This window comes from Primulina huaijiensis, chromosome 1 (genome assembly GCF_012295235.1).
Source record: "Primulina huaijiensis isolate GDHJ02 chromosome 1, ASM1229523v2, whole genome shotgun sequence".
NCBI lineage: Eukaryota > Viridiplantae > Streptophyta > Magnoliopsida > Lamiales > Gesneriaceae > Primulina > Primulina huaijiensis.
Window position 1 is genome coordinate 3354968 of NC_133306.1, and position 12805 is coordinate 3367772.

The following is a 12805-nucleotide window of genomic DNA, read 5'->3' on the forward strand; positions in this document are numbered from 1 at the left end:
ATTTGGATGAAGTGTGTGGTCGGGCGGTGGCCTGAGAGCCCTTTCCCTTGACTGAAGATGCATTCGCTGAGTTTCGACGTGAAGAAGTTCGCCTGAAAGTCATGCTGGTAGATGATGTTCCGGCCATTATGTCCATACCAGAAGGTTGTGCCCTTGTCTCACACAAGCCTACTATTTCTGGGAAGAATAATCCCGACCACAGGTCTAGTACCCGCCTGCTGTGTGATTATTGTCATTATCCTGGACATACCCAGGATAAATGCCGGGATCTCCGTGGGAAACATGCAAATTGGCAGCCGAAAAAGAAAAAGGATAGCAAGGCACACAAGGTTCAATCCACCGAAGGAAAATCAGAATCAGCTCCTATGTCTTTGACTCGAGCAAATTGAACAAATTTGCAAACTGCTGAACCAATCTTCGGTCAATTCCCATCCAGTTTTGGCTCATGTTCAATTGCCTTTTCTGGTAAAAAAAATATTTAGTCCAAAAATCCCCTTATTTCTCTATGGATCCTTGGATCATTGATTCAGGGGCATCGGACCACATGACAAGTTGTTAAGATATTTTTTGTACATATATTCCTTGCACTCGTCCCACTACTGTTATATTAGCCGATGGTTCCAGGACACACGTTGCTGGAATTGGCAACATTATATTATCTCCAACTTTGGTTCTGTCAGCTACCTTTCATGTTCTTACCTTAATTTGTGTTTAGGAATCAAGAACTATTGTTGTTGCACTGTAGACTTGGTCATCCAAATTTCTCTTAAAACATTTGTTTCCTTCATTATTCAACAATAAAGAGCTTAATATTTTTATTGTGAAATGCGTCGACTTGTTAAACAAACTCGCATCCATTTTTCCCCAAAATCACACGAGAGTCGCTTGGGTTTTTCTTCTTTAGGATAAATCCGAAACTGCTCACATTTTCCAAACTTTTCATAAAATGGTCCAGACCCAATTTCGAATGCTAAGAACAAATAATGGGAGGGAGTATTTTAATTCCATTCTTGGTGAGTATTTATCGCAGCATGGGCTTTTGTGTTGATACTCTACAACAAAATGGAGTGTTGGAAAGAAATAATAAGCACTTGTCAGAAGTTTATAGGGCCTTATGTTTACAATGAACATTCCAAAATATTTGTGGAGAGATGTTGTCTTAACTTCAGCCTACTTGATAAATTGCCTACCAAGTTGTCCTCTAAAGTTTAACACTCTCTTGTATGTTCTCACGAAGCACTATCCTCGGGTGTTCAAACCCCATGATATTCCTTTAAAAACTTTTGGATGCACATCCTTTGTCCACCTTCATAACCAAGGCCAAAGCAAACTCGATCCTAAGGCTGTCAAAACTGTCTTTGTGGGATATTCTCCAACCAAAAAGGGGTATCGGTGCTGATGTCTTCAAACCAGGAAAGTTTATGTCATCCGCTTCGATTTAGGGGGAGAACAAGGATGGTGAATCTCGCGAATCTCGCATTTGGGATGTTTTGGACCTACCTTAACCCACTGATTCTTCACCTAGCAGTCCACTACCAAATTTCAATTCACCTAGCAATTCATCCAGTAGCACCGCCAGCTCGTCCAGCAGCATTCCCAGCTCTTCCAGTACGCCCAGCAGCCTTTCCAGCCCCTCTTCCAGTCATACAGAGAAAGCAAATGATGTGCTTCCAATGCCAATAAAAAGTAACACATCCAATAGTGTTTAACATCCAAAAAACGGCCAAACAAAATGCGTCCCATGCTTAAATATCACAAGTAGCCCCTTTCCCGAGCAATCGCACAGAAAACTATAACCAAAATCTTTTTTATCTGGCATTAACTTGGAACCGCGTGCATCTAAAGCACCTTTTTACCAAGATCAATGTAGTTGTATGTACACTCAGACCAATAGTATGATGAACCAAAAAGTCTCCGGGACCTATTGTTAAGAATAATGAATTAATATTTTCATTAACAGCACTTAACCAACCCGGAAACCAGATGCTTCGGCCCCGCATCGAATGACAATGACAAATGTTCCTAGACAGAAAGAACTACAAGTCTACTGTCGCAGGAAAAAATCTCAGATTGAGAAAGAAGTCATGAATCCTACTCATGATCAAGCGAATGATCCGATAGTGGAACCTCCCAAAGAACCAGGTATATCTAATCTCTTTCTTGATCTAAACTTGCCAATAGCTGTTAGAAAAGGTGTAAGGAATTGTACTCAACATTTTATCTCCTACTCAAAATTATCTCATCCATTTCATGTTTTACTTCAAATCTATCTAATATATTTATTCTCAGGTCTATCGAGGAGGCATTGAGAGTTTTGGAGTGGAAAGTTAATGTCTTAGAAGAGATGAATGCCCTTAAGAAACTAAAACATGGGACTTGGTGAGATTTCCACAGGGCAAATGTGTGGTGGGGTGTAAATGGGTTTTCACAGTCAAATATAAGGTGGATGGCACTGTAGGAAGACATAAAGCCCGTCTGGTGGCCAAAGGCTTTACAAAACCTTGCAGGATTGACTATAATGAGACTTTTGCCCTTGTTGCCAAACTCGATACGGTTTGGATCCTTCTTTCTTTGGCAGTAAATCTTGATTGGCCTTTGCATCAATTTGATATTAAAAATGCTTTTTTAAATGGTGAGTTGGAAAATGAGTTCTATATTTTAAATTGTTCGTAAACTTAACAAATCTATATGGTTTAAAACAGTCCTAGAGCATGGTTTACAGGTGTTCAAAAGCCATCAAGAGATTTGGTTACAAACAGGGACAAGCTGACCTCACAATGCTTGTAAAACACTCTGTGAAGGAGAAGATCATTGTGATCCTTGTACCGTAGATGATAATGAAGAAATGAACAAAATCAAACTGATGATGGCAAAAGAGTTTGAAGTCAAAGATCTTGGAGCATTAAAATATTTCTTAGGGATGGAGATAGCAAGGAGCGAGGAAGGTATTTTTGTTTCTCAAATGAAATACGCCTTGGATCTTTTGGAAGAAACAGGTATGCTAGGATGCAAACCAAGCAAGACCCCAATTGAACTTGGAAATAAAGAAAATATGCTGGAAGGTGAATTAGTTGACAAGGGAAATTTCCAGCGCCTTGTTGGAAGGCTTGTCTATCTTTTGCATACAAGGCCAGACATTGCAATTGGAGTAAGCTTAGTCAGCCAATATATGCATGGTCCACGTCAAGGTCATCCCAATGCTATGTATTGAATCTTGAGATATTTGACATTGTCACCTGGATAAGGTTTATTCTTCGCCAAAACCAATGACTGGGAAATAAAAAGATTCACCGATGCAGATTGGACCGGTTTAATCAATGGTCGAAAATCGACATTTGGATATTGTACACTATTGTGGGAAATTTGATCACTTGGAGGAGCAAGAAACAATCGGTTGTGGCTAGGAACTGTGCAGAAGCTGGATATAGAGCCATGTCACATGTGATATGTGAACTCATTTGGATAAAGAAGGTAAAGAGTTGAGGATTGGATTTGAAAGCCCGATGAAGCTATATTGTGATAAAGAGTCTACCATCAGTATAGCTCACAATCATGTCCATCATGAAAGACAAAGCACGTGGAAGTAGATCATCATTTCATTAAAGAAAAGTTGGATTGAGGCACAATCGCCATTGAACATGTTATCACTTCTCATCAGCTAACTGATCTACTCACTAAAGTCCTAACAGAAAAAGCGTTTGAGTTTTTTATTCACAACTATTGTCTCATCAACATCTAAAGTCAAGCTTGAGAAAGAGTGAAGAAATATTGAGACTAGATTAAATCAAATCTTATCTTTTGTTTACGATTGTTTTATTTTGTGATAGGATTTATTTATTTATAGATAGATATAGATTGATATCCGCTACACGGCCGCCCACGATGTAAAAAAGTATGTACAGAAGTTAAAAAAAATATTATTGTTTTTTTACGTAAATGGTATCGAAAGAAGAAGTGCGACTTAGACATGGTATTTATCGACTTAAAAAAGGCCTACGACAGAGTGCCGAGAGAAATGACGTGGAAGGTATTGGGAAAAAAAGCATAAGAGTAGCATTTATTGAAGTCATCAAGGACATGTACAAGGACGTAGTGACAAAAGTGCGGACCTCGGGAGGATTAATTGAAAAGTTTCTAATAACAACAGAGCTACATCAAGGATCAACTTTAAGCCCTTATCTTTTGTGCTTGTCATGGATGAACTCACCAGACATATTCAAGACATAATGTCGTAGTGCATGTTGTTTGCATATGACATTGTCTTGGTGGATGAACTCGTGAAGGGGTAAATGTTAAGTTTGAAACTTGGCAATAAATGTTGGTAGAGAAAAATTTTAGACTTAGTATAGCAAAGACAAAATACATGGAATTTAAGTTTAGCAACACTAGGAGCAGCAAAACAATGTCGAATTACCCGCGAGTGAGACCTTTAGGCTTTAAGTATCTAGGATCATTTTTACAAAAAGATGGGTATTGATTGAGATTTATCATATAAAATATAAGTAAGATGGTCAAAGTGAAAAAGTGCATCTTTTATTCTGTGTAACTGTAAACGTAAGATACCGCTAAAACTCAAGGGGAAGTTTTAGAAAAATAACGGTTAGCTATGCTAGGTTATATGAATCAGGATGTCGGGCAGTAAAACGGGCATATAACCAAAATCTCAGAATCGTATAGATGTGGATGCTAAGGTGGATGTTTGGACATACAATCATGGACAAGCTAAAAAACGAGTATAACAGAGAAAAGTTTGGGTTGCGCCTATCGAAGAAAAATTGAGAGAGACACGTTTGAGATAACATGAACACGTATAAAGACGACCGATAGAGGCTCCAGTTAAAAGATGTGAGAGAATGACTAATACCAATATTAATATACGAATAGTAGACCAAAAAGACTTGGATAATAACAATTAACAAGATATACATTATCTACGTATAGATGAGGATATGATAGGAGGAGATAGAGCAAATACATAGGAGAATCCATATAGCCGATCCCAGTTAGTGGGATAAAGGCTTGTGTTGTATTTTATTCCTAGTCTTGGACACTAGAAATGAGAGTCAAAATACATATTTACAAAACGTATATTGTGTTTCTCCATGCATTCTCCAATCCACCCCAGCATTCTTGGAGCGAGAAACCTTTTATATTGATTCATATAAAAATCTGATGCATAAAAGCAATCTTAGAAGACTCGCATTATCAATCTTTGTATGTACAATTCTATCTTCAATAAACAATGAATATGCAACATAAAGTTTCTATCATTATACAAGAGTGAAAATAATGCTCAGAAATAGCTGAAGAATAGTTCTCGTTACAGGATCATAATGCCTAGGGTAGAAGCCTATGGCTTGAGAGAAATACATGCTCAATGCTATAATAACTAAATAAGTCCAACACTTACCAAGTGTCGCTCAATATATCTAAGAAATAAAATATGAAATTCCTACAATACTCAAAGAGATTACCTCAACATAAAAGCTGAATGCTAGCTTGCTTATTAGCAGTGTAATCCAAAAGAGTGTGTATCTAAACATAAAGAAGGTTACGGTTAAATTAAGCAAAACTAGAAAAAATGAACTTGAACTCATTCAGAACTTCTATCCATATACTTCTTACTTTAGAAGAGAAAACATGTCTTCATGCATGCCTCTTCCAATGTATAGCTTTGGCTGAAATACAGTGATGACACTCGAAATTATCCTTTAACATCAAAATTCATCAATAGCACATATTTGAATAAAACATACCTGAGCCCACCACATCAACATGATAATGATACGCCAATCTGAACGTTCCATGGATCTCCGCAGGAAAGGAAATAGAAACAGAAAGGCAGCTAACAGATTTGGTATTAAATAAATAGCAACACAGTAATAATACAATGAATGGCCCTGCCAATCTGCTCCCAAATTATTGAAGAATTTAAGTAACCCAGTTGGATTCTGAAAAGATCTTGAATAAGTAACTGGCATGACCACTAGCCAAAATGCAGCAACTGCAAATTTCAGGAGATACCGGATTATCTGGGATAACTTCAGGCTCCTCCAGGCATTAAAACTAAGGACTATATCCAGGACAGCTGCATGAAAAGAAGATAGACATGTAAGGAATTTTATTTCAGCTGACACTTGTTAGTGACTTTAGATACCGAGATAGAGGAAACAAAAACCAAAAGATCAAAGAGACAGAAATAGAGACATGAACATGTACACAATAGTCAACACATAAAAGATTATCAAAAGTACCCCTCAAAAAATTTAAAAAGGCAGCAGTGACAAATATGCTTGAAACACTTCGATAGACATCATCATCGGAAAGACCGCTTGAGGATCCACGTTGATGCCATGCAATTATTATCATTGCCTGAAATATAAAGGGGGGCTCATATTTACACGAACCAACCAACCGAAAAATAAAGAAAAAAAATAGGTACTCGAAATGTATGTATGAATAAAATAATCCAATAACAACCTTTCATAGCTTTGTGGTCCTCGGACGAAGATGCTAAATAAATGCATTAAAAATATGAAGTCACAAGGGTTTCTTTCTGTTTTACTCGAACACCCTTTAACAGAAATTGCTAATAAAAATCTTCATTTTATTCAATTACAACCCAATCGTCATTCCTCACAAACTATAGCAGGACAAACAACAAATATAACATAATATACAAACCATAAATAACGAATCCAGAATATAAAAAGACCATTGTAATAAGGCTGACGATTCTAGACAATGTCATTCGGTGATTCAATGTAGCTTTAAATTGATACAAATTATTTACGTCCATTATGGCTCATCCCACTTCATCTCTCAGGCACGCATCAACCCCCAATTAAGTTATTTGCTCTAAATTCTTCCATTAGAAGGCATTAATAAAAATATAATTAGTTCCAAAACCTTTTTTTCCTCGTATTCTTCTACCAAAAACCCTTCTTCAGTTGTGCTCTATGATTTGAATGCTAGGGAATTTTTTCTTAAAGCTGATCATCGACATAACATCAATTAAGATAAACGTAAGACAACAAATCTATGCAAGGAAAAATTAGCAGAAAGATGTATGAAATTGAGGTACCTGGAGAGCCAATATAAAAAAAATCCACATTCTGTCAAAGTCCCGATAAAGGTGCCAAAATGTACGAACTTCAACAAAATTTGTCTTGGGTTTTCCCACAGGCTGGTTATCCTTCTGCAAGACCAAACGAAACCAGTGCACGTATTTCTTCATTTATCAGATAGAATAGTGCATATAGGCGGTAAGAAGTGAAGTAACACTTTCATTAGGTATCTAAAATGCATATCAGATCATTTTTTAGCAACCTTCTTGGCTATTATCGTTATTGAAGTAATAGTCCAATCCAACATCAGAAGAAATTATCGCTTTAATAACAAGATGTGCACCCCAAAGTGATCAAGGTGCTTTAATCTGTTAAATTTGGAAATTGACTATGCAATATAATACAGAAGCCACCCCACCAGGATTATCCAGTTTCTTGTGCTTACCATTTACCATCTCATCTTGAAATATGGAAAAAAAGATAAATTGCATTGATAAATTATTTGCGATCTTGTGTCACGAGATTTAGGATTCTCTCCCAATGAACTTTCAAACTCATAGATCGGGATGTTCTTTTTAATGAACATCAAATTTAAAACATCATGGATTATGATCGGCACATAAATCACCCCACAATGTGATTCATTACTTGGGAACATAACAAATTGGTGCCAGAGCCAATCGTTATGGGTATATCCATGTTTTCAACAAAACTTTAAAGCATTTGTAGAAAGTTAACAGGAGTACAAGGAAGCTGAAGAGAAACAGCAACAAGCTCTTTTGGATAAGTTGGAGGAGATTTCCAAATGTCTGACAGCACGCGCTCGAAAGAACGAGATCAAAGCGAAAACAACACCAATCAATGTGGCACCACCGACAAGCATTCCAAAGGTCAACGAGGCAGCAACAATGGTCATCTCAATGTGACTCACCATTCGAAACTAGATTCTCCTAGTATAAAATCCAATCAAATCTGTTGGGATGGTTTAGACGATGCAAACAATTTTTCCGACACCACACACATATAATTGGATTTGACAATTGTTTAGATGATGCAAACAATCAAATCTTTCTACCTTGAGAGCAGGATCCAACTCTCATTTTAGTTAGACAACATCGTTCAGGGTTACAGTGAGAGGAATTTAAGAACAAGAGCTATATGTACTTAATCCTCGAAATACTACAACAACCATTCTTGCAGAGATCCAAGTGCCTCCTCGAGCTGACAGTCACGTACCCTTCCCTCATGGTTGAGGACAACCATGATCTCCAAGGGCGGAATAATGTCTCGGAGCTCATACGTAATGACCCATTGCAACAAGAGGGAAAGTCAAACCCAAATAATAAATTGATATGCTATCATATTTTATTTAGAAATAGGATTTGTTGTTATCTTTCATTTTTTATTACAATATGGTGATTATTTATGGTTAGGATATGGTGATATTTTCTTTTTTTGTTAGGATATGGTGATATTTTATTTTTGTTAGAATTCAATCAACTTTAGTTTAATCATTATGCTCTATTATAAATAGAGATGGATTGCATTCACAAAATTATCAGGAAAATTATTCACAATCTTATAATCTTATGTTACGAGATCTAAGATTCTCTCACTACGAGCCTTGATACAAAGAGATCAATCAAAGAATGTTATGTGATTGAGCAACAATCTTTTTATTTAATTTTTTTATTTTTGAAAAAATTAGTTTTTCATTTAACTAGATTAAAAACAAAGACATGCCAGGATATCAGGAAAGGCAGCTCAGCTGTTATCAATTAAGAAGTGGACACAGAAGTTAAGTAAACGTGTTCATCAAATAATCAATAATCATACATGGGAAGTTAACTTCACCACAAACAGCATGTTGAAATTAATGCATCAAGTCACATCTAAAATTCCTAGTTCAATGCTATATATTGCATAGAAAACCATATCAAACTGCACCTGAAGGTAATTTGGGGTAGTTTCAATTTATAAAGAAGAAATGCCAAGAAAAATGAGGACGAGACATGATAAGAAAACTCTTATACTTCTCTTTTTGAGTACAAACTTTCACAAATACCTTATCTGCTGGCTTAGCCGTGTCTGAATGCACAAAAAAATCACCTTTTCCATCCAATGGCCAATGTAGTTTTTTACTCTTTTCACTCCTACAGGAGCAAAAGGAACGTCAAGAACAAATATACATAAATCAATGAAAGAGAGATCTACTAAACCAGAAAGATCGGATTGATAATCCTTTAAAGTACCAAAAGTATTCATTAAGATCATCATAGTTTCTCCAGGTTGAATGGCTTGCTTTCCCATCTTTGTTTCCACTGGCTTCCTTCATGAATGAAGATTATTGATTTAGAAAGCAAAACAATATATATGACCAAAAGTAGGCAAATAAGGATGTACCTTGCGAAGAACCTCATAAATAGGTGTCACAACTTCCTTGAGAAATGCTTCCTCACCTTTAAGATTATCTTCAGTGATTTGTTGGACATCGCCAAACAGATATCCATGCATCTCTTTTGCCATCTTATATGCAGAAGAAATGAGGGTCAAAAATTTTTTTTGATAGCGAACGATATTTTATTAAATAATTAAAAGCTAATTGTTACAAAAAGCGGACAACTAATCCACAAAGTCAAAAAGGAAAAACAAAAACTTTGATCACAATTTCCATTAAAGAAGACAAACACACAAAAAAATCGATACGTGGTGGACAGGTAACTGATGAACAATAAGAATTCATAAATAAAAAATAGATTTGAGATATTTAAAAATAAGCTTGCCAACTATTTCATTATTTTAAAATAGGAGTGTATCCTTTTAATGATTATTAAAAGCTGTAAGTCAAGAAACATGCAAAATCAAAGAATGTATAGCAAATGTGTCAAAGAAAACAATCTGTGGCCAAGATGTTATTTTAAAGCATCATATTACTCTTACGACGGGATGACTACCTTCCCATAAAGGGTTTAAATATTGAGAGAGGAAGAATTTATTAATTTAGTTTCATCATCCAAGCTCATAGTTATTTAGGGAGCAAGACGCACTAAAGCTCTAGGATGAGAGAGGAAGAATTTATTAATTTAATTTCATCATCAAGCCCATAGTTATTTAGGGCGCAAAACGCACTAAAGCGCTAGAGTACCTTAGAGCCTGAGGCGCAAGACAAAGCGCACGCTTTATCAAAGTAAAGCGCATTTGGCATAAATTTTAAAATTCAATAAATATAAAGTGATTTATACTATAATATTACATAAATTAAATATTTTCACAAAGATAACAAACATTGTAAATAAAAATTCATTAATAGATAATCTAACGTAAATCATAACAAGAAAAAAAATTAATCATCTAAAATTCATTAATAAGTCATTAATTAATAGTATATTAAAAAAAACCTCAAATATCTAAATCTTCAAATTTTTCTTCATCCTCCTCAACTATATGATTGTCGTCGTCGTCGTCATTCAAAACAATGATGAGTCACGAGTGTAGAAGAAATTAGATTAAAAGTTTGCACAAAAGATTATAGTATTATCTAAATCATCAAATTCTTTATCATCATCCTCAACTATATCATCATCATCATAGGAGGAAGATTACAAAGTTTGAATAGAGTGTTAGGTAAGAATTAAATGTGGTGGGACCCACATTTTTTTTTGATAAAAGACTAATTTTATTATAATAATTAGAGATTACAAGATAATGCGGATGAGTAATCCGCGATCAATTACACAGATGCGTAATTTTCGAACTACTACTCCGACAATACAAATTTCCAGTCCCTAACTAAGTCTGATATACTTAAATGATTAAATTCTTTGAAGCTCGACGTCCATGATGCAATCCTGAATTTTATTTTCTCCCATATTTGATCAACTGAGTCGTGCGCATCTTCAAAGATTCTTCTATTCTTTTCCAACCATAAGGACCAGAATACGCCGTGAAGTATCATGTACCAGAATTCCTTATATTTCGGTGGTAAGGGGCATTCTGAATCGGAACAGAATAGTTCTTTAGCCTGGCTTGGAAGGACCCATTGAACTCCCATTTCTCTTTGAACTTTAATCCAAATGCTTCTGGAGTCTGAACAATGCAGAAGAATGTGATCATGATGCTCTTCATCCTGACGACATAAACAACACCACTGAGGCCTTAGAACGCTGCCCCTCCACCTTTTTTGCACACTGTCACACGTAGGCAGCTTTCCCAATGCCACAATCCACGAGAAAATCTTTATCTTATGCGGGACGTGCACTTTCCAGATTTTTTGGAATTAATTGAATTGTGGAAAATCAGATGAATGGAAAAAGGAGTTATAAAAAGATTTAACAGAGAAAAGCACTGACGAATCCTCCAACCAAACCCTATAATCCTGAGAACCCAACTGCAGTCTAACTCTCTCTAAGACTCCTAACAGAATGGTAAACTCACCTTACTCTTCCTCTGATAAATCCCTCCTAAACCTCATATCCTAAGTGAAAGAAGACGAACCCCCAGGATTAGCGACATGAACAAAATGGCAGATAGGTTTGTTCCTTGAGGTACAAACACGAAACAAGGCAGGAAATCTAGACCTAAACGACCCCCCTCCCTCCCAGACATCCTCCCAGAAACGAATGATGTTTCCCTCATTTGGCACCGCCCTAATAAGTTGATGAAAAGCCAGGTAAGACCGAGAGATAAATTTCCAAGGACTTCTAAAAGTTTTCCTCTCCGCCAACCCCAGATCCCACCCGTTTTCCTGTAACCCATATATGCTTTTGATGACTTTTTTCCACAGCGTCTCCCTCTCCACCGAACATCTCCACCACCATTTACCGAGAAGAGCCTTATTTCTGAGACACATATTCCCCATTCCCAAACCACCTTTTTCCTTTGGTTTACACACTTGCTTCCAACCGACCACGTGGCAATGTTTCTCCCCTTCGTCACCATCCCACAAAAAATCTCTCATTATTTTTTCCATTTTTGCAGCCTCTTTGCTAGGAACTCTGAAAAGGGACATGAAATAAGACGGCATTGCACAAAGTACCGCCTTTATCAAAATTAGGCGACCACCTCTAGATAGAAACGACTTTTTCCAACTAGCTAGTTTCTTAGCCATTTTCGAAATAACCGGTTCCCAAAACTCCGATTTTGTGGGATTACCTCCCAATGGTAACCCTAGATACTTGATTGGCCACGTCTCTTTTTTGCCCCCGAAAGCGATTGCCATTTCATCTACTTCATCTTCCGAGAAATTCAATCCTAGCACAACATTCTTCCCCATATTAATTTTCAGCCCTGAATGTTTAGCAAAGTTTTTGAATATATCCACTATTATCATCACATAATTCTTTGAATCCGCAAATAACAAAGCATCGTCTGCAAATTGTAAATGCGAGATTTGTAGCTTGTCTTTTCCTATTTCCAGCTCCTTCAACTCATTATCTTACCTTGATTTATCCACGATTCTCCCCAACACATCGACAACTAAGTTGAAAAGAAAAGGTGATAATGGATCGCCTTGTCTTAGCCCTCTGTCCCCTCTTATTTTCCCACATGGTCTTCCATTTATAAAAATCGAGAATGAAACGTTAGAAACGCATCCTCTAATCCACCTCCTCCATCTCTCACCGAATCCTTTATGTTGTAGCACTAGGTCTAAAAATTGCCAGTCGACATTATCGTAAGCTTTTTCCAAGTCAATTTTCCGCACCCATCCCTTCTTTTTCTTCGTGCGATATCCTTCCACA

General features: G+C 36.6%; 1 protein-coding gene across 2 annotated transcripts in view; it reads right to left on the minus strand.

Moving 5' to 3' along the window:
- LOC140977459 (callose synthase 7) overlaps positions 1–12805 on the minus strand; it is a 45480-nt gene that overhangs the window by 17630 nt on the left and 15045 nt on the right. For both annotated transcript variants that reach the window (XM_073442202.1, XM_073442205.1), the window contains exons 10-17: positions 9471–9593; positions 9320–9396; positions 9133–9220; positions 7085–7198; positions 6255–6372; positions 5757–6088; positions 5626–5678; positions 5475–5535 (exon numbers count right to left, since the gene is read on the minus strand). In XM_073442202.1, coding sequence (XP_073298303.1) covers positions 5475–5535; positions 5626–5678; positions 5757–6088; positions 6255–6372; positions 7085–7198; positions 9133–9220; positions 9320–9396; positions 9471–9593 — 966 coding nt within the window. The remainder of the gene's footprint in view (positions 1–5474; positions 5536–5625; positions 5679–5756; positions 6089–6254; positions 6373–7084; positions 7199–9132; positions 9221–9319; positions 9397–9470; positions 9594–12805) is intronic.